Genomic DNA, 27,044 nt, shown 5'->3' with positions numbered 1-27,044 from the left:
AGGAGATTTCCTTCCTGCATTTACACCCAGCAACCCATATTTCAGCCCAGTTTTATCTACCAGCAATTTAACCACTCTTTGTTGCAAATATTGATCCTAGGAATAGATGGGGATGGTATGGTTATGGTGAGATTCTCAGGAGGCTTGTAATTGGACTAAAATCATCCCTTTCTAGACAATTGACAGCAGACACAGTTTTTTTACGGACAGAAATTGAGTATTTTCCGCCATACGTAAGTGAAAAATTGCAGCCATAAATGGAGATTTGTTCTTAGAAATAAAACTCAAAATACCTATCCGCAGGCAGCATGTTCAAATAACACACTGCTTCCTTAATTGAAGGCCAACAGAATAAGAGAGACATATATTTTCTACTGGTAATAATTTGCAATCAGATACTCGATTTGTGGTCTCTTGCACTGAATGGTACTACAGATTGAAACTTAGATACAACTTGTTCTTCATTTACACTGTTGTTGCCCCCCTGTTAGCTATTACTGTGATTGAAATGTTTTTTGTTCCCTCTGTGTGTTCTTAAGATTGTGTAGCGTACCTATGTGTCTATGAGTTTAATCAGTGGAAGGATTTTTGGTCCTATAGCCGTTTTTTCTTCCTCTCGTCTCCTTTTCCCTCATTTCCCGGAGCGGCTGACAGAAGATGCTCTCCACTCCAGAGTCTCTCCGCCACCCGGCTCCATATATTACCATAATAAAATTGAAAAGAAATTGAAATGGAAATGAGTGCCACCGAAATGACACAGTCCACATGACACCAGCAGGCAAATAGATGCGAGGCTGAGGGTGCTGGAGGTGCAAAACACGGGATTCTGTTATTTTAATTCTTTCTTTAAGCGAGGAAGAGAGACAGAGAGGGAGTACAAAACGAGGTGAAAGAGATCGTAAAAAGCCGAATGTATTGGGGAATGAAGGAATACTGTGTGAAAGGAGCCTGAGCTAGTAACCAATGTTGTACAAGCTGTATAGAAAAAGATACAACTTCTATGTCCTGTTCAAGGACGCCAGTTTTAAGACATTTCTGCCATGTAGACCTTATAAACTGAGAGTATACCACTGATAAAGCTTTAACTCTTTCTAACATTTTCAGTATGTTACTATGGTTATGGGTGCTTGTATTGTATTGACAACTTTATGTACATGCACCTAGATTTGAAACTCATCGTGCCAATGTGTGCATGAAAAGCTTTTATCCACAACTTTCAGCCAATCAGAAACAAGCTTTTAGACTTAAGATCACCCTGTCCCCGGTTTTATAAAGCAGGTGCACTTCGGCCTCACAAATAATAAAAGAAAAAACAGAGACTTCCTCACATGGTGTGGCCTGCTCCTTCTCTGTCGGCTCCTCTGCCTTGTGCGCCTGCCCTTTGATCCTGTTCACCAGCATCAGGAGGCGACCTCTGAGAGATGTAGCCTGCTCGTCCTCATCTTCCTCCATAGGGATTCCTGCACGGTATAAACAGATCGACACACTATGTATACATGGAGATCAAAGCTTATTAAAGCCATATCTCTGCCAAGCGGTGGCTTCCTGTGGGGTTAGCAGACGTGTCATGTATATAGTACACTGTGTGGCATGCCCAGTTTCTGCAATTTCCTTGCAATTTAAAGCCGTATGTTATTGCTCTCTGTGTGGCGGGTGCCATGACAGGTCGGTGCTTTGCGGCACGGCTGAAACTGCTATTAGATCCGTTGTACCGCAGAGAATTGGGCAATTCAATTATTTATCAAAACATCAAGATGTCAGAGCAATCTGAGAGGCGCTGAACTGTAACTCTGCTGCAGAAACAGAGAGAGATGCAGAGGGAGGAAAGAGGAACGTATTTCTGAAAGCAATTACTGTGACAACCCAGCTGATGTAGCACAATGGTATAAAAAGACAGAATGACATTATATTTTTGATGTTCTCTATATTTTCCGTTTGATATATCTGTTACAGTATACATTACAAATTCCACAACAAGCAATATACGATAATTGTATCAAGTTAAACACAGTCAGGCATGTTTTATTGTTAAGATTAGGTTTCTTAATCTCACCGCAGTGAAGCTGAAGCTGGGTGTGAAAGTCGTACAGTTCCTCCTGGATGTCTGTTGGACACGGACAGTCCTCCCCTGTGCTGAAAGTCAGCAGCATGTTGATCTAAAATATGAATGATATGAAAACAGACACATTATGCATAAAAAGATAGTGATTCTTCCTGTTGAAAAGTACATGCTGTGTTCCAGTTGTAGCACTTTTAGAGAAAAATAAAGCAAAACAGCTTAATTCTGCCTCAGAACTCACAGGCCGAAGGACACTATGACAAGTCATTAAAGTAGCACTGAAGCGCTGAACTCCATCTCCCACTGTGACCCTTAAGGGACTCTGTATGTGTGTGGTTGAGTGTGCACTCTCACTGGAGCAATGACACCACAGACAAGAGGGATGAATCGGCCTTAAGGCTTTGTTCGACACACACGGACACACAGAAAGAGGGCTTTCTGAGTCATTTCAAGGACTAACTCTCATTCAGTCTGAAACCAAAACTAGCAATTTCAGCAATACGAAATTAAGAACAAAAAGTTATCCAAGGTAAGAAAAAGCAACCAGCCTTGTATATTAGAGGAGGTCAGAGACGTTATATAACATCTCTTAATGAATTATCTAGTTACATGCATCATTTGAAGTGTTGAGCCTGCAGGCTTTCTGTGTGGTCAGATGTAATAGCTTTTAACAGTCATCACTTCTAACAGATGCACACTTCCTGGCATTTGTCCAGCATGGCTGATTTGCATTTTATTTTAAGTCACATGAGTATTAATAAAATCACATGCAGAATATGTGAGAAACTGTCAGAGTCACATGAGCAGAGGTGTGAGGTGTAGTGAAGCTACTGGAGTTATGATATTGCACCTGCGATGTAAGTAGGTGAAAAGTGGTGCAGTCATGTGCACTCTTACTGTCTCCTGTTTCATGTCACATAATTTTATATACAGTAAACTATACTGAGCTATTATCTGAAAGGAGGCAGAGAGATTGAAATACAAGCTCCTCCTCAATGCTTAAATATTAAGATTTCAAACCTAGTCTTCTTTACAAGGACTTCACTTTTTGATTCTATGATGAATAATGGTCCTAAAATAAATAATGACTTAAACTGAAAGGCTGAAACACCCCCACAGCTAATAGTACTTTTGTGTAGAGTGAAGTAAATTGAAAAGATTGAATTCTGTTTCTCATTCCTCAGTAAGCTTTAACACAAACACCAGGTTGAAACCTATAAAACTTCAATCATGTGAAATTTCTACTTGTAATAGAGTTAGCGATCCCAGACTTTGAGTAGGAAACAAGTAAAATCACCTACTTGAGAGTGCAGGGCCTTTAAGTACCCAAATAGAATGAGTTGATTGTTAAGTTTATCCTTAAATTACAACAACACACTTTTATTTCTGATCACACAATATAAATATATTTCATGCATTAAAAACATGTCTTAACTTATTACCCGGCTTTCTTACTGATCTTCCGGCTGTGAAAAATGCTGGATTCTGATTGGTCAAAACCCCTTGACAATGGTTATTAACTTTCACTAACATGAGCAATGCCAGAGGTAAACTGATCACATTTCATGTCAAATCAATCCACAGAACACCATACACCAGGGGTTCCAAAAATGGGGGTTGGGAGCCCCTGGGGGGTCGCAAGACACAAATGAGGGGTCGTGATATGTCTTCCAGAATGTTTTTGTTTTAAGTTATCTCAGTAATAGTATATTTTATCCATTATATTAAAAACATCAACAAAAATACCAGCTAAAAATCTAAATAAAACCTTGAAAATAGAAAATGTAATGAGTGTTCTGATGACTCCTAAGTTTAGGGTTAGTGAACAGCTAATTATAAAAAGCATCAGTAGCAGTAGGTTAATTCATAACGGCACAGGAAACACAGACACATGCTCATATAAGTAGGCTAATTTTCTGCAGACCAGCTAAATGAAGCCACATTAAATCACTTTGGGGGACAGTGGGGGTCGCGAGTCTTTGGCACCTATATTTTGGGGGACATGGGCTGAGAAGTTTGGGAACCCCTGCCATAGACCATAAGGTGAGATAAAACTGTTAGTTTCCGTTTGCATCAAAACAATGTTGCTAAAATGTTAGTTTTGGTTAGCATGCTGAATTGGCAGGCTAACAACATGGATACTTTCATATTGGATCCTGTCCAGCAGTATTAGCACTCACGTTAGGGTCTTGTCTCACCCTGTCGAGATTCTATTTCCCATAACTACCTGCTCACCACACATTTGCCCTTACATAATGCATACTGAAAAGAGCATAAAAATCAAGTTGTATGCAAATATGGTGTGTTTCTTTTAATGTGAGGCAAAAAACAACAATATCACAATCATCCACTCGGCCTGGAATAAGTTCACACTGTAAACTTCAGTAGCTGGCACAACAGACAATAAGCCACATTTGTTTACACATGTTTCTGACCTCGCTGACTTCATTCCTAGCAGCCCTGCAGTGACTTACAGCCCCCTCTCACCTGTTCTTGAGGGGGCGATCTGAACTCTTTGGTCTTTTTTGCAGTGACAGCGGCCGACATGTTGAGGGCCAGCATCAGCTCATTGTAGCGGAACTTCTGGTTGTACTGCAGCTTGGAGACAAAGCTGTCGGAGAAGGACACGATGGCCTCGATTCGGTGCTTTAGCTCGCAGTCGCAGAAATAGTGAAGTAGCTCGCACATCTGGGGAGCAGACAAGGGTGGAGAGCAAAAGACAAATACCAGTAAATCACTTCTTAACTGCTAAACTAGAGGTATATGTTGTTCAATATGTAACACAGCCATTACATGTGTGACTGACTTCTGAATGGGTCTGTGACCGCGGATCAGTAAGGGAAGATGTAATAAAGTGCACAGCTGTCTCTACGGGTGAATTGGCACTAGAAGATGAAGATGTTCATTGATTTCACATTTACTTTCAGTGCTTTACACACAGATGAGAGGAATCCAGACGGCTCATATGTGCTCATAATTACCTGTCGTTTAACAGGCTCAGGCAGTCTCTTCTCCAGCAGCCCTTTTATTGGCTGTTTAGCGTCTTTAGCTGCCTCCTCCTCTCCAGCCTCCACCGCCTTCTCCTCCGCCCCTGTGAGTCCCTCTTTGTCTGTGGCTCCTGTGACTCCCTCCTCACGTGTCTCTCTGAAAACACTTGGGTCAATGAGCAGTAGGATTTTATGAACCTCTTCACTGCCCAACACACCCATAGTAAGCAAAGTGCTAATGAGTTTCAAGATGGGCACAAACTGGTACTCCACACCTCCTCCTACAGGGTCTCGTATGTGGTGCCCCCAACATTGAACAGCCTCCGTCAACATTAAAATAGCTTTCTCCTTCAGAGCGTCCAGAGGGATTTGGGGACTGTAGAGATGCAGCTCCCGTTTGGTGCTGATGAAACAGGGCGGAGCAAAGTTGAGCCGCGGTTTGAGTGAGGTGCTAAGCCCCACCCCCGGTGGGAGGTGCTTTTTGGAAGCGTCAGAAAAAAGTCGAATGGAGCGTGTCTCAGCAGTGACAGGGATGATGAACTCGTCTTTCATCGTAAGTCGTGCCCCTTTGGCGGTCTCCAGGTGGATGCTGATCAGGACGTTGTAGAAGCCCTCGCGTAGCATCCCAGACAGGTACTGATTGTCTATGGTGTATAAGAGCTGTGATTGGTCCAAGTGGCTGCAGAGGGCGTGGGCTACACGGGTGTTTCCCAGGGCGCAGAGGGCGCAGTAGAGCTTCAGGGTGTGGTAGTGGAACGTCTTCATGTCCTCCTGCTCAGATAACTCCATGATGTCCACACACCTGGGGGAAGAAGTGAGAGAGGTTCGGCCAATTACAGTCCAGATGCTTAGACGCCAGAGAGGTTGTACAACATTTACGCAAAACAAGATGTATTTTCATAAGGAATTTTTCCCTTTAAATCCAAACATCAGCTGTGTCCTAATTCTAACACGCTCAGCCCCAAAAATTCCCCCTTCATCACCCTTTAGAATGCTCCTCCAGAGGCTAAGACAAGCAATTTCTCAAGGAGCAGTGGTCATCAAACCCTCAAATGGCCCTCCAAATGTAGATAATTTTTAAATTAAGATAAATGAAGACATCCCAGAATACTCAAGCAGCAAGAAGGAGACTTATACCTTTGAAGAAAATTGTGTAAAATCTTCTTGTTTGAAATTTCTTGTTTTATTTTGTATGCAAGTGAATATGTCAATGGATTTTTTAACAAGCATTTCATAAATAATGCTTTGAAAGCTGTTAAAAGAACTTTGTAGGAGTAATGATATAAAAGTGAAAGTTATTTCCAGTGTTTATGAATTTGGAAAAAGTATGACATAATGAGTTGTTTGCCAAGTCTAAATGATAAATAATAATAATATAATAATAATAAACTGCGAAAAGACTGTAAAAGGACCATTCATGATTGGGGCTTAGGTTAATGGGGTAAAACTTGAATTAGCATTATGCTTAACTGAGCAGCTGTGGCTAAGTGGTAGAGCGGGTCATGTTCCCACAGAAGGCTGGAGGTTTGATCTTAGCCTCCACAGTCGACATGTCGACACGTCCATGGGAAAGACACTGAACTCTACACTGCTCTTAAATGCGTAGTCTTCAGCAGATCAACAGATTGTCAGTTATCAAATCTTAAGGAATGACTGTGTGTGAAAAGGTTAATGTGACGTGTAGTGCAGAAGCCTGTTAAGCATCTAAAGACTACACAAGTGCTTTGTGCAGTTCACTTTACAGAGACTCAGAGACTGGCTTTTGATCTTCTTCACCAGCATTCATGAATGCTTTCTTTCATCTAATTGGCTCTAAAGCAAATGTGCTTATTTTTTTCCTGCAAACATTCCCTCATTCATTTAAATCAACTAACCCCCACTGATTAGATACATCACATCGTGCACTGCACCTGTTCTCCTCAGGTATATGTACAGCCAACATCTGCAGGGGCTCCAAACACTGCACCACCCAGCCGTGTCTCTCGTTGACCCTGGCTGTCTCCACTTTGAGGAAAGTGTTAGGCATGCGGCTCCACAGCACGGCGTTGATGGTTTGGACATCGAGACGGGGAGGACACTGAGGCACCGGGTTTTTATGTTCACTCTTAAAGATGGCTGAGGACAGAGGCATGGCGTTCTGGAGAAGTCACATAACCGCAAATTAATATTACTGCTTGACCTCTAAACTCATATGTTTTGTTTCAGCATCAAATAGATGCACTACTTCCTGATCTGTAAGAGAATTTCATTTTGAGCAGCATTAACACATGATGCGACAATTTCATTACGAGGACGAGTGTCTCTGAACATTCTGTGAGGTGAACTAAGATATTGTGAGAAGGTTGACATCAAGGAGCACACTGTCACGACTAAAAACAGCATGTTCTTCAACAAACACTGTGCTAAATTGTTGGATTTTGCTGTTACTGTGTTACAAATGTAATTCTTGCAACAAGGTTGTTGTAATGACACAATGATATGACCGTACCTTTACTTTAGCCAGCTCAAACTGGAAGAGGTTAGGACTGGTGGGTCGCACAAACACTGCAGGGAAAAGCTTGGTGTTTGGTTCCACCTGAAGCGGAAAAAAAGGAGTAAACAGGAAGTCCACGTCAGAAGCTTAAGGTGCAGCAACAGAGCATGACTTGCGGAAAGCAGCTTAATGATGCATCATGAAATTACACCACACTGCTTATATATGTGTGTGTGTATGTGCATGATCATTGGAGGGTGTCGGTTGGCAGGATGACTCAGCGCCGGGTGAAGCGTCACAGAGTTTCAGTGAAGGAGAACATAAGAAGATTATACCCTTCCAAAGGTTCTGTCAGATTTGGTGCTCAGAGTAAATCTGAAAAGTCTGAATTTCAACAATGCAGACGTCACGACTCTGGAAATTATGCAAAGAGGAGAGAGACTGGTTCTGCCTGGTTTAAGTCCTTCAGTTATTCAGTACCTGATAAGATGTAGATATCTCCTTCCCGTTGGCGGTGAATGTCACCATGCCCGTGGCCAGGTCTATTAGGCAGCCAATCTCCAGATCAACATTGGTGCGACTCGAGGCATGAGCAGAGTTCGTAACATCACCACCCCACACCATGTAGCAGTTACTCCTCCTCACACTATCAGAGACAGAAAGCAATGACTCATCTGGTCTTGATGTAGGTTTTTAATTTAAATGAAGGTAGCAACTAGCTTTTAAAAAACTAACCAATTATTCTTTATGCACTATATATGTAAACAGCTCATTTTTCACAGGGAAGAACTACTGAAACAAATCTTGCTGACAAGTGAAGCCATTGTTGATCTCACCTCTCATGGACTCTTCCTCGCTCATCACCCAGTGTTACAGTGACTGTCCTGTTTTTACTGAGGTTGAAGTTGTTGCTATAGTAATGGTAATCAGGGGTGACCCATCCGACCCACACGCCTGTAGGGTCCTGACCAGCGAAGACCCTCACTGAGTGGTAGTACTGTAGAGGCACAAGGGTGACGAGTTATGCATGAAGAAAGACATGAATGAATAGCATTTATCTTCATTTATTTATCTGCTAAACATATATAATCTGACCACTGAAATCAAAGTAAAGATAAAATATTCATATGTATATTTTCCTAACTTTAAAAGTATCAATACCCAGAGGGAGTATTTATATTTGTACCCCTTACTTTGAACTTTTAAAGAAGATTACAACTTAAAGTATTAACAAAAATACATGATTTTGTTGCAACACAACCCATAGAGTTGTGGGTCCTGCCTCTGACAAGTCGGATAGTTTAGGTGTCAATCATAGTTTAGGATTTAGGTGAGACACCAGATGTGGCCAATCAGATTTCAAGGAGGGGGCGGGGCTACCCCACTGGATCCTTATCTGACCACATCCTGTGATTGAAAAGACAGTCACAGATTTGCATGCACACGCATACATGTCTGAATGTGACCTTGTATGTTTAGGTACACACATGTCTGGGCCCAGGTGTGTATGATTGTGTGTAGAAGAGTATATCTAAGTGTTCATATAAGTTAAGGTATGTAAACATATGTATATGCATTGTTTTGTGTGTATACATGTAAATAAACATATGTACATGTTCATGAAAAATACATATGATCCTTCCCATTCTATTGAATCATGTTGGGTTTTTACAGTGCCTGTCACTATTGTTTTTTTTTTCATTCCTATACTTTTTGTCTCTATACTTTGTAAACAAATTTTTGTTTGTGTACTGTTAAGTACAAACATGAAAAAGTGATATGCTGTACCATAGTGATGCTGCCGTAGTCCACTCGTCTGCTCTCCTCACTGTGCCTCACTGATCTTAACGGATATCTACAAGGAGACACATTCAACAGGTGATTTAGTACATACAGGTGAAAACGTATTTTTTCTCTGATATCTGATTGGTTGAGTAGAGTTCAAAGCCAGTCTAGGATGTCTGAAGGACAAAAACCTAAACTGCATCATAATAACTGGAGAAGCTCTCCATGATACTGAATGAAACTGAACTTCAAGATGATGATGTCAGCACCTGTGTTTGAGTTTAAGTGTTTCCTCTTCGTGGACTCCGTTCATGTCCACAACAGGATTTGTTTTGAAGACAGAATGAAACTCCACAGGCATGCTGAGGCGACAGAACACCATGTCTGCGTTACTGTTTTGAGTGCCAAATGACTTGTGGGTAACTTTGAGACAAGGGGGGCTGTCGACTGTGCCATCAATCCTGGTAACCTGCAAATCAGAAGAGAGTTTCTGCATTAGATCATTCACCAGTTTTTACCTTCTTTTTTTTTTTAGCCAATAAGCCACTTCAGAGTTTTGTTCTTACAGCAATGTGGTTGTGATCCTTTGGCACGTTGACAAAAGTGGGCAGGCGCTTGCTGAACCACATGGTGACCTCTCGGTTCATGTTGACAGCGAAGGGTTCAAACCCTTCCTGGAGGCCGCACATGGTGTAGTATTTAAAAGTGCTGGCGTCTTTTCCCAGATTAATTCGCCCCACCTGAGACAGACCAAGGCTGCACACCGGTATAAAACCTGAAGGACGGCCAGAGGAAGAGAAGCGGCGAAGCAGGAGGTGAAGAGAGTAAAAAACTCAGAACACACACACACAGCAGGAGAGGAGGGAAAATCAATCCTGCTTTTTCAGAAAGCCAATTTACAAGTGTCACATTAAATGAGGCTGATTTTGTTGCAGTAAGCCACTTATTTTTCACTTATATGCCAAGCGTGGTCATTATAGGTTAAAGGCCCTCGCTCAGCCAGTGAAAGCTTTATCAAAAGATGAGTGACCTACAACTCTTCCTACCATCACCTTATCAGTCTCACACACTTTGACCTTAAGTTTCTGGCTCTATCGCCAACCTGGCAATATCCAAATTCACAGATCTTCTCACCATCCTCTGTTTCAAAGTCAGTAAAGCAGAGCTCAGATCCCTTAGTGGTGATGAGGATCTCTCCGTTGAGGGTGAAGATCATGGACTTGTCCTCCATGTTGATCATGCAGCCCACAACATCACCGGCATGCCAGCACCGCCCGAACAAACGGCTGCCCGTGTTCAGACAATGACCCTTTAGAAAAGAATGAAATGAAGCACTCAGGAGCAGATATTGGTGTAAACACTTAGGAAAAAAAATCCATTTAAAGTCATGTTTTCTCAATTCTTGTTTTGCACATAATTTCTTCTGAAACATATGAAACTTTGTTATAATTAAAAACAGATTTAGAGTTTGGTTGACAGCTTACCCTGTATCCATCAAACACAAAAGCAAGCTCATCCGTGCCCAGCTCCACATCCGGCTTACATCCAGGTCTGGCCCAGCCCACTCTCATGTCTCCTCCCGTCACAGCCTCGAATTCAAAGTACCATTTCCCAATCCTCACTGCGTGTGTCCTCTCCACTCTAAAGAAGCGGATCTTGTCAATGCTGAGCCGCTCAACCACTTGTCCTGATGAATGGAAGACACAGTCGTACCATCAGAAATACAGAAATCAATAATAGAACCATTTATTACAAAAGCAGTCAGGAGGTGAGGTTAAAGGCAATCTTTTCATACGCTCGTCCCTGATTACACTAGACTGAAAGGAAATGTGCAACAAAATCTCTTATTTGTACCATGAAATTACTTCACATATGCCCGGGCATAACATTTTTCATCGTCATGTAGTGTATTGTTTGAACATCGCTGTGTCACACTCACCGCCTTCCTGGTCAGAAGGCTCGATGTTGTATCCGTAGCCAATCAGAGTGCGGATAGCTTCCCGCAGGCTGTCCCTGTTGGACTTCTTGGTGCGCTCATCCAGCAGAGCGTAGGGAACCAGACGAGGGTTACGCTTACTCTTCAGATCCTGCAGGAAGGAAAAGACAGACAGTCAGATTTGATTATCTGCAACCTAGGATTGTCAAAGTGAACCAGATGACATGTCAACACATTTTCCTTTTAACACCACTAATATTTTTTGACGCACGATAACAAACGCATGTTCTGCGATTTTGACCCTCGGCCCGTCCCGTGGGAAATCATGAAGCGGTGCAGCAGTCACACTGTGTTTGGCGAGCAGAAACAAACCTTCTTGAGTAGAAATGGATAAGTAAACAGGTCTTTTGAATCTTTGAAATCTTGTGAATGGCAAGTTCAGCTTGATAGTTCTCTCCACAAGACCAAAGCTATCTGCACTACCTGTATGTGTAAATTGAGTTACCACTGTAGTACATTGAGTCTCAAACACAACTTTAAGCCAAGCACACAGCTGATGCAGAGAACCCACCTCCTCCCCACTAAAGTTATCCAGGCGTCTCCATTGCAAACTAGTCAGAGTGCTCTTTATTTTACCCCATGTGAAGCTAAACACAAATTAGGTTGTGAGATTAAAGCGTAAAGCATCCAGAGAGGATCTTTGAGTGATGTAAAATCTAACTGAGCAATGTAGATGTTGTATAATGATAGGATGTTTTGACGCATTAGGTCCATCGTTTTGTGTTAAGCTGCTGGAGCATCAAGAAAATATATTTGAGCATGAAGCATCAGCATATATTTTTTGAGCATGCGGTACCTTTGAGGTTATTCTGGAGAATTTCCTGGACATTATTTTTCATTGATTTAAAATGTTGCTATAATAGAAGAAAAATATTTGCATAAATCAAACATATTTGTCTACTCCCATGTTGATAAGAGTATTAAAAACTTGAAAAATATTCTTTCTGCTAGTGGACATGATCGACAGTGGGGGCTGGCATGGAGGGAGGTTGCTCTGGAATGCCAGAGCTAACTGTCAAGCCTCTACAAGGTGTGCGGCCTAACTTAGCAAAACATCAGTGGAGGGAGGTGCCCACTTGATTACCCTATTGGTGCACTGGCTCTCACTGCACATCTGTCCTGTCACTCTTGGTCTTTGGAGACATGAGGAGCCATGTTGTTGGCGACTAAACTTATCAGAGGGCATAATCGGCTGGGTGTCTTCTCTGAGTGCTCATCCTTTCTCAAAGCACCTTGTGTTTAACTCAAATACATTGTCTGTTTGCTTATTTGCTTGTCATGAAAATCACTATGACAAGTTTGTATACAATCTGAAGTTTGGGTTGTTTGCAATAACGTCATGCCAGTGACGTGTGGAATTCAAATGGGGGTCAGGAAGTAAATTTCAGAATGGACGCAACCGAGGAAAGCCCGTACAGTGCTGCTCTAGAAACCATAATAAGACAGCGATACGGAAAAAAAATCTGGATTATGTCAGAAGAGATCCTCCTCTCATGAGGACTTCACATTTTTTAACTGACCCGAGCTTATTTCCAAATGTGTCTGTTGTTGACATCACTAACTACTTCGTCCTCCAGACTTGATTTTACACCACCGAGCAAATGAAGCCCGTGCCCAGCACGCGGCAGTATGCACAGAAAAGAACGACCTGTCAGGCACGAGGATCGCATGCAACATCCACCAATCTCAAAATAAAACACCATGCACAGACTCCCGACCGTTTAAAGATCATACAGATCAGAAATACTCATTGATTATGGATGTAAGCTACAAACAGCCACATCTATGTGATTCAGGTTGATACAACAGGACTTTAAGATGATAACTGTGTCAGAAGGTAACAGGACAACACAATAGAGCCAAATTATTATTATTAAACTCATCTAAACCTGCAAAAATGAAACTTTACAGTTCTGCAGCATACTCAGTGATGATTAAAGCACCAAAGTAATGGAATACTGTCCAAATGAGCAGAAACCTGTTGTTTGTATGTGGTTCTCTGTATGCTGGACCCAGCTGATCCTGCCTGCTCTAAGCTGGGCTACACTCCCAGCACGCGTCCTATGGACCAGGGCGCGAGCCCTCGGACGGAGCAAACACGCTGCGCAGCCGTGGGAGTCCATCCTGTGGACTCCCCGGGTAACGTTGTTTACTTACCGCAGGTTAATCACTCTAAACGGTCCAGTCAACGGTAGTTTGCAGCAAGTAAAACAATAACTTAAATCAGCTTTCTGGATAGCATTACCAATTACTACCTATTGTTTGTCGTTAACAGAGGTGGGTAGAGTAAACCGAAACAGTACTCAAGTAAAGGTACTGTTACTTTACAATGATGTTACTCAAGTAGAAGTAAGAGTACTCGTAGAAATAAGTACTTGAGTAAGAGTAAATAACTTGTGAGTAGTATCATATATAAAATTGTATTGTATTGGAAACCCTAATAACAATGTGAAGAGCACAATGCCTTTAATAAAGTGACATAAATAGGAAAATGCCAAAATGAATGCTGTTAGGCATGGTTTACTTTCAAACATTAAAGAAAGAGGAGCTGCACTTTGCACAAACTAATGTACCCACTTTCATTTTTTAAAACAGGCTGAAACTTCAAACTGTGTCTGAGATGTCATCAGAACTCCAAACCATCAATACTCCAACATTACAATAAAAATATATCTATGCCTTCCAAACTTTCCCTTTTAACCTTTAACTTATTTTCAGTACATCTTACTTAAAAACATAACATGAAAGTGCTAAAACAACTTGGAAGTGTTTAAAAAGGCCATGAACTCAGTCCTGAAGAATCTCTCTGAGGTGACTGTTGAGCTTCAGAAGCAGCTGTTTTTATTAGCATGCTACCTTACTGCTCTTATAAGTTACTTTAGATTACTTTCCAACATTTCTAACATGCTTTTAAGATTTAATATTAACCAGTATGATCCTTAGCTTACCTGATAACTAACTATAACATGTTTTTTAAGATTTATTATTAACCAGTGTGATCCTTAGCTTACCTAACTAATTACTCACCATGACATGAGATCTCCACCGTATAGAACAGAGTAAGCAGCGCATAATGTGACTGTTTCTCCCCGTCATTTAGAAGTTATGAGAGAGTCTGGATGTTGGGTACAGGGGTAAACATGTTCCTCCAAAGGGGTCGCAGGTATAACGCAGCCTCTCTCCCCAGCTGTAGGTGGAGGAGGGGGCGGAGCTACTTCTCCGTTCATTCAGTGTTGAGGCTATTTATAGCTCTTGATCAGAAAGCGCTGTATGAGAGATGTCTGAGTATAAAACAATATAAAATGAAGAAAAAAAGGAACGGTAAAAGTAGCGACTGGACAGCCCAATGTAACGAAGTAAAAGTACATATTTTTTTAACACAAATGTACTTGAGTAGAAGTAAAAATAACTCTGCAAAACAAATACTCTCAGAAGTAAATTTTTTTGAAATACTACTCAAGTACATGTAACGGAGTAAATGTAACTCGTTACTACCCACCTCTGGTCGTTAATGGTTAAAAACTCCAGCAGAACAAAGATGGGAAAAACGTAACATTACAAAGTATGGAAGGAGTTAGCTCCTTATACATAGACATATATACAGCATACATACATTACTTTAACTTACCCTGGCCAAAAAGGTCACCACACACACGGGCATAATCCGACTCTGCTCCTCCTGACCATAGACGAAGGTTTGCTATCCACTATTTCCTCGTTTTTTCAGAGAGTGTTTTGTATTTCCCCTCCTTTAGAACCATTCCCTTTTGGACACAATAAACACTTCTTCTCTGTTTTATCAGTTAGGGAAACCGTAAATAACGCAAACCGTGGTCATTTTTCTTGTGTTTATGTGTCTGAGCCATGAGCCGGTCTGCACAGACTGCTGAAAATCACTTCCTGATCTCCATCTTCGTTGCGCGCAGTTGCCAGGGAACGGAAAATGACGTCACAACTATAACTAGCAACTATGACACAACAATAGCAACATTTTACAAAGGTTCATACCAGAGTCAGAAAACCAAATTAAACTCATTTCAGCTTTAGACTTCAGCCAGTGAGCCACAGTCGTACTGAGAGAGAATTGCAAACAGAAAACAAAGTCTACCTTCGAGATGGAGTTCAGTTATTCATTTGACCAACTGGTCCAAGAGATTGAATCCGTGGAGCTCGGTAATTGGGTCAGTGATATGGAGGACCTATTTGGATCAGCACAATCTGATGTGCCCCCAATCCTTGGTGCAACAAACACTCTAGCCAGTGAGCTGGCCATCAATGAGTTAATCCAGGGTGTAAATTTTCCACCTCCCACCGCTTCACCTTCATCTCTGCCTCCACCTGCCTTGGTCCATGCTGGGTTTGAGCAAAGCACCAGTTATTGGCCCAGTGAAATTGAGGAAAGACTGTTGAATGATCTTGACCTATTTGAATCAGCACTTGAGCTGTCTAACATAGAAAGCACACTGGCAGATTCTGCCTCAGTGTTTGAAACACTAAGAGAGGAGGACATTAACATGGCACCAGGTTATAACCAGGCCAATAAGCAGTGCCTACCCTATCAGTGGTCCGGAGATGATGTTACCTTATCATCAGCTGCCAATCAGCCTGCTGCTGCTCCTCCACAACAATTCAACAAGGCACCAATGAGGATCTCTGGAGGCTTCCAGGAATACCTGCATCCTGTTCCAGTGTTTAATGCACCTCCACCTGTGTCTGCGGCTGCTCCTCTTAACACCTCCATCTCAAGGAAGAGGAAGTGTGAGAGCTTGCATGATAAAGACAAGCCATACATAAAGAAGCCTCTCAATGCCTTTATGATATTCACGAAGGAACAAAGACCGAAAGTTGTGGTTGACATAGCTGGAAGAGGGAGTGCAGCAGTGACTGAGCACCTGGGGACGATGTGGAAATCACTGGGAGAAGAGGGGCAGGCCAAGTATTTTGCTGAGGCCCATGAGTTAAAAAGGCTCCATAATCAGCAATACCCTCAGTGGTCCCCTCTGGACAACTTTAACAGAAAAAGGAGAAGGATCAGAGGGAACGCTACTTCCACGACCCCAGATGTGATGAAGCCCAGCCACACACAGACACAATCTGATGTGCCTCCAAACCTTTGTGCAACAAACACTCTATCCAGTGAGCGAGCCATCAATGAGTTAATGCAGGGTGTAGATTTTCCACCTCCTGCACCCGCTTCACTTTCATCTCCACCTCCACCTGCCTTGGTCCATGCTGGGTTTGAGCAAAGCACCAGTTATTGGTCCAGTGAAATTGAGGAAAGACTGTTGAATGATCTTGACCTATTTGAATCAGCACTTGAGCTGTCTAACATAGAAAGCGCACTGGCAGATTCTGCCGCAGTGTTTGAAACACTAAGAGAGGAGGACATTAACATGGCACCAGGTTATAACCAGGCCAATAAGCAGTGCCTACCCTATCAGTGGTCCGGAGATGATGTTACCGTATCATCAGCTGCCAGTCAGCCTGCTGCTGCTCCTCCACAACAATTCAACAAGGCACCAATGAGGATCTCTGGAGGCTTCCAGGAATACCTGCATCCTGTTCCAGTGTTTAATGCACCTCCACCTGTGTCTGCTGCTGCTCCTCTTAACACCTCCATCTCAAGGAAGAGGAAGTGTGAGAGCTTGCATGATAAAGACAAGCCATACATAAAGAAGCCTCTCAATGCCTTTATGATATTCACGAAGGAACAAAGACCGAAAGTTGTGGTTGACACAGCTGGAAGAGGGAGTGCAGCAGTGACTGAGCACCTGGGGACGATGTGGAAATCACTGGGAGAAGAGGGGCAGGCCAAGTATTTCGCTGAGGCCCATGAGTTAAAAAGGCTCCATAATCAGCAATACCCTCAGTGGTCCCCTCTGGACAACTTGAACAGAAAAAGGAAAAGGATCAGAGGGAACACTACTTCCACGACCCCATGATGTGAACCTTGGTGCAACACTCTACATTCATATGTTGGGGAAGGGACAAACCTGTCCTCTTCTATACATAAACTGCTCTAAAAAAATAAAAAAAAATAAAATAAAATAAAATATGTCTTTGAAGTCATGATAATTCAAAGTTAATCTGTAAGGCAACTGGACTTGGTGGAGGGTCTTGAGGACATTTCACCCCTCCTCTGAAGCTTCATCAGTTCTGAACAAACTTTTTGGGGATTCTTTGAATTGAAATATTTTGAGCTGCTTTCCTTCTTTCTGCTGGGTGACAATGTCAAATAAAACTGAAACCATATCTTTTTTTGTTGTTACTGTTAACCCATTAACCAAACAATGTGTTCAAAATGTCAGTAAAGTGACATCAAACTCAATAAAAGCCATAACTTAAAAAACAGATATAGAAAAAGAAAAAAGACACCGACTGTTAGCTTTCAATTAAAGGTTAGGTTGACATTTGGATTAAGACCAGTCAGCAGGTTCCCCTGCTTCTAGTCTTTATGTAAAGCTAAGTGAACTGTTTTCTAGTTATAGTTATAACATAAACAATATATACCTGTGTTTTCTCTTTTTTCTAATCTTATTATGTCTGTGAAAATAAGCCTAATACACAGGTTAACCCCTTTAAGACAACTAGCATGAACTAAGAAAAAGTAGCTTACATTTAGCAAAGTTAGATTGCAAAGTTTCTAATCTCTGGATCTATCACTGATATCTCATAAGGGGAAAAAATGTGTCCGTCCATTGTTCTGGTACAATACAGGCTTTAATGTTTTTTTTTTTGTATTAAATCTCATTGCATCAGAGCTGTGTGGCTAAACTTCAGCATTAACATTTGCAGTTTTTGAAGCCTGGCAAATTGCAATACAGCTCTATTAAGCTTAGAGAAAAGGCAGGGTCAGGTAAAAATCTCTTCGACTTTATCACACTTAGTCATATGACGGTGATATAAGAGTATTATATAGATGATATAGATATATATATATATCTCTGTTTGTTTTCACTGAAACTTTTCCACAGTCCCCCTCCTGAAGCATCTGTGCTTCAACATGATGAGAGATTTAATGATGACATCGCCATGGTTCTGCACAGGAGTTGTCTTTTTGTTCTTGAATTTGTTGTGACTTTACCTTGAAACTGGGCTGTGTGAAGTTTGCAAATGAGATGAGATTTACCTGCGTGACTGAACCAGTTTGTTGTAAGTTTAGATACTCAGTAAGGAGGACAGGGAGAGTGTTTAGGCCAGTATAATTAATTGGCTATTTAATTGCAGTTGGGCTGTTGCTGTCTATCACTTCTTCTATCTGCTCAGTGTCGTTTCTTGTGGCAGCACTCCCGCTGGGGTTTGGGGGACAACCATGCAAGTATCTTATTAATACCAGTTAAACCCATTTGTGGAGCTTAATTTAAAATCTTGTGCTGATTATGCAGATCACAGGCAGTTTGTTTGGTCAGGTGTAAAGCCTCCCCTGATTCCTATAGAGCATGATTAAAAACTACGTGGCTTAATCCTTAAGTCCTCACCAGTTGCATGCCATTAACTATGACTCTTGCTCTACAAATTTCACAACCTCTTTCCCTCTTTACAATAATGTAGGTAGGTAAGTTAATTAGCAAACTAAAGGTCAACTGAAGTTTTCAATCTGTTATTGTAGAGTGATGGATGTAAAATGCTTTCAAATTGCTTGTATGTAATTGTTCAAATTGACACGTAGGTGTAACTTTTGGTTGAGTACGCAGTGCAAGGACAAACTGAACTTGTTTTTTTCCCTGAAATGTTGATTTACTGCTAACTCTGAATCATAAGAGGATTTTGGGACTTACTCCTCTCTATTCAGACCTCTAAATGCACTCCTAGACCAGCATTTACAAAAAAAACCCCACACACACGTTTTATGCTGTATTGGCAAAATTTTAGCAGATAGACAAGCCTTCACTCATTTTCTGAATTAAGATTTATCAAATTTAATGATCATTTTTCAGGATGCTTCAAACTATTTCTCCATGGATGTCTTGTCTCAACGCCTTTGAATAAAAAACTAAACAGAAAGCATCCAATTTTAAGAACTCCTCTGACCATGCATTCTACTAATTTGCCATATCTGATCTTTATCTAGTCTATGGCAACAGCACCAAAAGATACCAGGCATGGTAAAAAGAGCTAGCAGTCAGTGAGTGTAGTTTTAGCACTTGTTCTTTCAACAGATGTGAGGAGACATTCTGTTTCCAGAGTGTTCGGTACAATATGTTCTGTGTCTTGTTACCCTTTAGAGCAGAACATCTTGCTGCATGCTGAATAATGGCGTAGAGCTGAGAAATGTCAGGCTACACAAACTGTCTGACATGGGCACTGGAAGAGTGTAGACTGTATGGAAAGGGCATTAATGGAGCATGAAGGACAAACTGAGCGTGTACAAAAATACAATAGCAAAGATTGAAACAACAGAAAGGGGAAAAAATTCCTAGCTCCTCACTTGTTGATAATTACAGATAAACATTTATCTTGAGGGAATTTGAACACACGAACACATTGAATGTACCTGCTGAATGCCATAAGTCCAGCCCTGTTTGATGCGATCCTTGGCCCACACATTGTGTGCATTCTCTGCCAGTTTGTCCACCAGCAGCTCCTGACCTGGAGTCAATTTGATGTCAGACAGGTCCAGAGGAGTTGGCTTGTAACCGTTGGACATCATGTAGCTATGGAAGGAACAAACACACGTGTCTTCTGTTATGCAAGAATAAAAAGGGTTCAGGGTTCATTTTTCTACCCTTTCTTAAAGCCTGAAGTAAATCATTCCAGTACACCATGTATATTACCACTGGCTAGTCTTAAATTGACTACATGTAGATAAGTAAACATGTAAAAATGGAATTTAGAGTGTACATATAAGCACACACACTTACTTTTTGGGGAGTTTTAACTTTTTGAGGGTGCTCTCAGCATTTGGATTGACCTGAACTACACGACAGCCCAACGCCAGCAGGGTCCTGAAAGAGGAAAACAACACAGAGTGGGTAAAATAAGACAAAACAGTGTAACTCAGTCAGTATTATTATATCTGATTAGATTGTACATTTAAAAGCAAAAGAGGGGGTTCAGAGTGGTCAAATGTTATAGTGGTAGGTTAAATTGTGCATGTCCTGATATTTTGGGAGAAACAGGCCAAGAACACCCAGAGGAAAGGCACCAGATGTGAAGTGCTTTTCACAACATTTTTTCACACTATCTGAGGGGACAAAGTGAGAGTAAAAAACAGTTTGATGTCCCCCTGACAGCCATCAGTGTCACCTCGATGTGTCTGCCAAAGCCCCAGACCAAGATTAATCACGCCAAACTCCAACTTTCTCCTCTATTATTAAAAGAACAGTGATGTAAAGCACTTGTAACAAGTCTCACTGGGACCTTTACGAACAGGGTTGTGATGAGCTCTAACAATGGGATTTGAAGACTTAGTTGGTTGAGCAACACTGGAGAAAGGAGTTTCTTAACCCAGAACTGAGGGTCATGCCTGCATCTATTTTTGATTTCTTATCTCTTTGCTCCATATTTTTAATTCCTTGAGTTTGTCCTCTGTTATTTAGACACTAGCTGATGGCCGCTGATGTATTTAAAAAAATCCTTGGAGACAAGAAACCTAGTGATAAAAACTCAAAGGTGAAAATATTTCCATCCTGTTTTGGGAGGTTAATAATCCATATTTAATTGTCTTCAATCACTGTTGTAATTCTCTAGTCAAGGACTGGGATTCAAGACAGAGTCAAACACTTATGACGAGGACATGGACTTGGACTCGAGTACAGGCTGCATTCTGACTCTGAAGAAGGAGAGTAGTCTTTTAGTTATTAGTCTTTTAGTAGGAAGCCCCAATCATTTATTCAGTTCCTGTCAGGTTGTTAAAGAAGTGTCATGAATTGAGATGGATTTTATAGCAAAGTGAAGCAAGAGCAGCGCAACATGTGTGGTATGTTGAAGTACCATTGGGGAGAAGACTGGGACAAGTTCAAACTTTTTTACTGTTAGCAAGCTAATGGTAACGTTAGCTGCCAATGTTACTCAACCATGTGGTCCAAAATGTTTGGTTAGTTCAAATTTGGACTAAAAGTGGGTGAGCAGCAGGTAGTTTTTGAGTGTATCAGGCATCTGAAGTGTTTTACCACAGAATAATTAAATTGTACTATAACTGTTTACTTATTATGAAAACAGATTTTAGTGTACGCCTCTTTTTGCTCTGTCACTGAATGCAGTAAGATATTATTACAGAGCCAAGCCTGAACAGAAATGCATCATAAAACCTATAACTACATGCTAACATAGAGTACATTTATAGATTTAATATAACTATATTAGTAGAAATCACACTCTGGGTACACATGTTAATGCTAACAGTTCATCAGCCTAAGTAAAACATACCTTTGGTTTTATCAACGCTCTAAAATAACAAACAAAAAGAATATTCTTTTGTCATTTTTCTCTGTAATGAATCCATCTGTGTCTCTTTGGCTCCATCACACGCTGCCTCTCTTCTTCTTTTCAAAAACTAAAGCACAGTGGAGAAAATCAGCTCATAATACTCAACATACTTTATAGTTTCTGTTGACATCTGCAGGTTGTAGTTCTTTTCAGTTTCTGGCAGCTTAGAGAAATCCACCAGGCACGGATGCTGCCGCTTATTATCATCCCTTATCTACAAAGAAGAAAGAAGAGTCACAGAAATAATATTTCAACTCCTCTTTATTGCCTGAAACTTAGCTCCACAGTCACTCTATATGCATGTGGGAAAGTTTTCTAAATATATGCATATGAAATACACAGCCTTGTAAGTCAGTGTCACTGTGCACCAACAAGGAGAAGGGGATGTGCTGTAAATACAGGCTGCAGTGATAAGACAGTCTACTCTAGTGAACATGTTATGAAAGAGGAAGAAGGGAGCATGTTTTCTTGGGGGAGATAGAAAGGTGCACGACTGGAATACCAAGTGAGAGGTGTGAGTCGTCTCTCGAGGCTGCACCTTGTGCCAAATAATCCCTTTGGCTATGCTGCTCAGAGGAGGGCGGCATGGCAATGGCGGATGTTTACCAAGAAAACATGCAGGGCTGTGTACAGATATGCAGCTGTGTGTGTGTGTGTGTGTGTGTGTGTGTGTGTGTGTGTGTGTGTGTGTGTGTGTGTGTGTGTGTGTGTGTGTGTGTGTGTGTGTATGTGTGTGTGTGTGTGGGTTCAATGAACACCAGCCAGCTCTTTTGTGAATAGTACAAGAACTCTACAGGAAATCTATTTCTCTGGCAGCTCTTCCTCATACCGAATTACATTTGTGGAACAGACGACAAATAAAGAAGATATTTTTATGAAATGATGGGTCCAATAAAACGAAGCTCTGTGTATGCCTCATCTGTATGACACCTACTGTGAAAGCTGCAGTAATTAATAACAAGGAATAGCACAGACTGAGCTACAGTGTAATGACATCCAAATATGTACCGTGAGCTACATGACACATTATCAGAGCCTCTGACCCTCTCTGGGAGAGCAAGAACAACTTCTAGAAGTGAGACAAAAATCAGGTCAATTTAAAGTTTGTTATATGGAAGCATTGAACAGCGATAAAAGCTTGTATGAAGCTGGCTATTATGATAATAATAAAATCAAAGGTAGGATCTGGTATGTATGTTTGTATTATAGACATAAGAGCTGTGTTCCAAACTGTTGTGCTTTAAAATCTACTTCTTCAAGGGCAAAACAGTTAACTGTGATATCATCCTTTAGCCAGTGCAGCATGCAATAAACCAGAAAGTCATTCACAAGTCTTTTGCACATGAAAATTATTTTTTTATAATGTGTCTTGAGAGTAAAAACTGCATGTCTAATAACATAAATGATTCAAGAATTTGGTGAAACAATGCAAAACTTACAATTTAAGTTTTTTGATACGATCATTTTCTTGAGCTCTCCTGTGTTTTCTCATACCAATGTTTCAAATTAACTTTGAAGTAATAGTTCGATCAGGGGAAATACGCTTATTAATTTTCTTGTTGAGAGTTCTGCTCAGAAGCGTGAACTATGAATCATAGGTTCAACCCACAGGATATTTTCTGCTACATTCTCTTCACTCTTCTCTCCAGTTAGCTCACACCTTGGGCCATCAAAAGCTGGTGACAAGCACTCTGAAGCTGTGGCTATTTAGTCTCAAGGGGTGTAAAAACTCCTTTTCTGAAAGCTGATTTTGTTAAGATACGGTGCATTCACAAATGAAGTAGTACAATTTCAATCAGCAGTTATAAAAGTATGAAATTTGGCATGTTCTACCCTGAAACACGAGCAAAGCAGCACATATAGGTTCTGGTACTCCCTGCTACTACATTTTTAAGTTTTGTCGACAAAGACAAAATATTGAGTGCTCAGCAACTCCTCATGCAGAAAAGAAGGATTATTTGAAGTGGTTCAGGGCTGATATCAATGCCTTATTTAAATATGAAAATCTTTCTGAGTTAATGAGCTTCAATCTGAGCCCAGCATGACCTCTGCTTCGTTAATATCATTTCCTGAGACCAAAATTTCTTCACTACAACCCAAATCAAAGTGTTCAGCTGGGCTTAGGCGCACAGTATGTTCATATATTCTGCTTTAGCTGCTATATAAAGTGAGAAACAAGACAAATTAATTCCATAGTAGGAAAATAAAGCTTTAACTTGAACTCAAAATATGATTGTCTTGTTCTAAAATGTTAAAACTGATGCACAGAAGTAATGTACAGAAACAATTCAGGCTGTGAATCAGTGTTTGATATATTTCAGGTGCTGACCAAAGTAAAACCAGTCCAAGTTCTATTGAATCTGTCCAAGTCAAATGGAGGTTGAGAAACAGCACTGTTTTAATGTTTTGCTGACAGCCAATCACTGCATGCTTTCTTTGGTTTAGTGCTAAATGTGTGATCGTATTAACATGCTGTATTAAAGTCATACTTGCCAAACAGTGATCTATTACACCGTTTTGCAAAATCAATTAATAAATATTTCAGTGATTTGTATACAATTAGATTTGCTGAACCAACACAAGCAAGTGGTTTTCTGTTTCCTAATGTAATCAAAAAGCCGACCACTGATGGTCATAAATATTGCAGATCACTCTGTGCCTATGTGTTTAAAATTGAACAGCAGATCTAAATACATGGTGCAAATATGCTGCAAATTCAGCTGTAAACAACAACAAAAACATCATAGACAAGTGAGCATCTAACTCGCCCCTGTCCACTATTCGGCTTTTCATATTAACCACCGCACAGTCAGGGGAAGAGCTACCCAACTCCATTCTCAGCATCTCCTTCTGAGGATCTTCAGCACACTAATTAACACTTAGTTTCTCATTTGTTTGATCCCTGCTTACAGTCAGGGGTCTGGTTGTATTTTTGACCTCTGAACGGAGCCAGGTTAGCTGTTTTTACTGCTTCAAGTCTGTGATGAATTTAGTTAAGCTAACAGGGTAGCATTGATCCTCACATAGAACTCTTAGCAAGAAAATGAACGAGTGTTTTTCCCATCATGAAAAACTGCAATTTGAAAAGAGGGATTACATTTGATTGATCAATTGTATCGTAAAAGCTTCATTAAAGAAAGTTAAAAATAGGCACAAGCTAATAAAAACAGACTTTCTTTTTAGTTTACCACCACACTGACACTGCTAAAACATGCTGTTCTGCCCTTTAATGAAACACTACTTTGTTATTCATGATTTATACTGAAGACACAGACACAATGACTCCGCTACCTACAAACAAACTGGAATGAAGCGACTAAATGAATGGCATGTAAAGCATTGAACATGAAAAATGAAAGTGTTCTTTCCACTTACCCTCTTTTTGGTGTGAACCGCAAATTATAAAAGAGAAAGCAAGATGACGTACAGGCCTTTGATGGTTAATTTTGAATATTGCTAACAACTAATGTATATCTGCTCTTAACTCAAACTTCTTTAGACAATGTGTACTTCTGGCTTTTATTTCTAATAAAATGGCAAAATGTATGGATTATGCTTTTTGACTTTGTTGTATTGTATGAGGAAAGGAAAAGTCTGCATATTTCTCACCTTGCCGTACGACCACCCAAGCTCAATTTTATTCATGCCCCACAGTTCATGGATGTTCTCAGCAAGCTTGTCTCGGACCTTCTCCAAGTGATGTGGCATAATAATCTAAGGAAAAAGGGGATAAGAAAAGTAAGCCAGAGGATAGCAAGTCATGCTTAGAACCAATCAGCTGTTGTCTTACCATGGCTTATGCCTCTTAAGATGGGAGGCATAAACTGAAGTAGGTTAGTGACAAACAACTTCATGACTAGATTTCCTTTTCTTTGTACTGCATTGTTCAACTTTAGAGTGTGATTTTTCCTTCCAGATATGTTATTTCTTAGTTCATTACATCACCTGGAAGAGCACCTGTATCTGGTAAGTCTCAGTTTCACTGTAAACAGTTGTACAAAGGCTTTCCTCTGACTTACTTCAGTAGTAAGAACCCTACAGAGATGGTTTTGTGATTTATTTGTAATTAAAATGGCTTAAGTTTGCCAAAATAACATCATGATGAAGATATGCTTAAAGTAAAAATGCCAGCTTTGTCAGGTCTGTCCCAAAGAGGAGAAGAAATAAACTTTTCAAAGATTGTTTGTTGAATAGTGGTCAGATCGATCTTTGCTGATACATTCCAGAAGGTCAGGAAATCTAATCACTGAGTTGCTTTTTGTAGCGCAGCATCAAGCTGATTTCATGATCAATGAGCTAGTCTGAGGATTAGAGCACTCTTTTGTGATGTTGGTTTACCTGGCTGGTCTCAACAGGTGTGGGGATGAAGGATGCCTGAGACAGGAACTGTGCAGTACCGAGCAGATCTCTCACTCCCTCCACATCTCTTTTGTACTCTTTCACGGGCTCCACCCTCATCTTCTCTTTTGGCAGCAGAGCTTCGTAACATGGAGCGTAACTCGATGGAGGCAGGAACTTAAAGTCACCATGTCTACCGCCCAACAGGAAACGCACCCTGTCAAAATAAAATGTGTGCCAAGTGTTGGATTAATTTTGTACTCTAAGCACTTAAAATCACTTAGAAGAAAGTTAATTAATTGGGGCTCAAGAGTATGTAAAAATAAATTGCTTATTCAATCATAAGTGATAATCACACAGCTATTAATGAAAGAAGCAGACAGTAAATTTAAAAGCATCCATGCAACCAACAGTAACTTGCTTTTCTGCTTTTCAATCAGTTCCAGCCTCTGCGCTAACAGGGACAAGTTTAGCTCTGAGACTGGAAAAAAAAAAACAGTCTCAGGCCATCACTGTGAAGAGGCTCTCCTGAGGCCGCCCAAAATAGCAGCTCAAGTAGTAGTGATGACGCAACTGCAGGCCTCAATTATTGAGCAGTCAAGATGTGTGGCTGTCATCTTCTGGCACGTTTAAATCCACCGAGATGCTCACCCTGTTCACTGGGTCAGATTCAAGAACAAGGCCGGAGGTGTCATAACTGGAACCACAGTCGTCACACAGAGGGGCTCTCTCTGTGTGACTTCTTATTCTTTAGTTTGTGGAAAATTCATGTTAGAGGTAGACAAGCACACAACAGCTTTATTAGCGTGTGTGGATCATTTGGATCACTAGCAATTAATTAAGCACGTGAAGTAATAGTCAGAATTGTTTACAGTTTTAAAAGACACATTTGGATACACCATCTATAACACAGATAGACGTGCTGTACGATATCAGCAATCACATTGCAGGGAAATTGCTTAAGAGTTGAAGAAGAGA

At 40.8% G+C, this 27,044-nt stretch overlaps 1 protein-coding gene across 1 annotated transcript in view; it reads right to left on the bottom strand.

Moving 5' to 3' along the window:
• The window catches only part of LOC117805906 (ryanodine receptor 3-like), a 137,643-nt gene that overhangs the window by 42,084 nt on the left and 68,515 nt on the right, over window positions 1-27,044 (bottom strand). Inside the window, exons 21-40 of the mRNA XM_034674508.1 lie at window positions 26,067-26,283; window positions 25,338-25,442; window positions 25,104-25,106; window positions 21,839-21,942; window positions 20,162-20,245; window positions 19,795-19,954; window positions 11,244-11,391; window positions 10,789-10,991; window positions 10,439-10,613; window positions 9,871-10,079; window positions 9,574-9,773; window positions 9,308-9,374; window positions 8,356-8,516; window positions 8,000-8,165; window positions 7,535-7,621; window positions 6,957-7,183; window positions 5,041-5,848; window positions 4,547-4,747; window positions 2,054-2,156; window positions 1,329-1,460 (exon numbers count right to left, since the gene is read on the bottom strand). Coding sequence (XP_034530399.1) covers window positions 1,329-1,460; window positions 2,054-2,156; window positions 4,547-4,747; window positions 5,041-5,848; window positions 6,957-7,183; window positions 7,535-7,621; window positions 8,000-8,165; window positions 8,356-8,516; window positions 9,308-9,374; window positions 9,574-9,773; window positions 9,871-10,079; window positions 10,439-10,613; window positions 10,789-10,991; window positions 11,244-11,391; window positions 19,795-19,954; window positions 20,162-20,245; window positions 21,839-21,942; window positions 25,104-25,106; window positions 25,338-25,442; window positions 26,067-26,283 — 3,560 coding nt within the window. The remainder of the gene's footprint in view (window positions 1-1,328; window positions 1,461-2,053; window positions 2,157-4,546; window positions 4,748-5,040; window positions 5,849-6,956; window positions 7,184-7,534; window positions 7,622-7,999; window positions 8,166-8,355; window positions 8,517-9,307; window positions 9,375-9,573; window positions 9,774-9,870; window positions 10,080-10,438; window positions 10,614-10,788; window positions 10,992-11,243; window positions 11,392-19,794; window positions 19,955-20,161; window positions 20,246-21,838; window positions 21,943-25,103; window positions 25,107-25,337; window positions 25,443-26,066; window positions 26,284-27,044) is intronic.

The sequence above is a fragment of the Notolabrus celidotus genome, chromosome 22, assembly GCF_009762535.1.
Source record: "Notolabrus celidotus isolate fNotCel1 chromosome 22, fNotCel1.pri, whole genome shotgun sequence".
Lineage (NCBI taxonomy): Eukaryota > Metazoa > Chordata > Actinopteri > Labriformes > Labridae > Notolabrus > Notolabrus celidotus.
The sequence above is the reverse complement of the archived record's forward strand: the minus strand, read 5'-3'. Positions and strand labels throughout refer to the sequence as shown.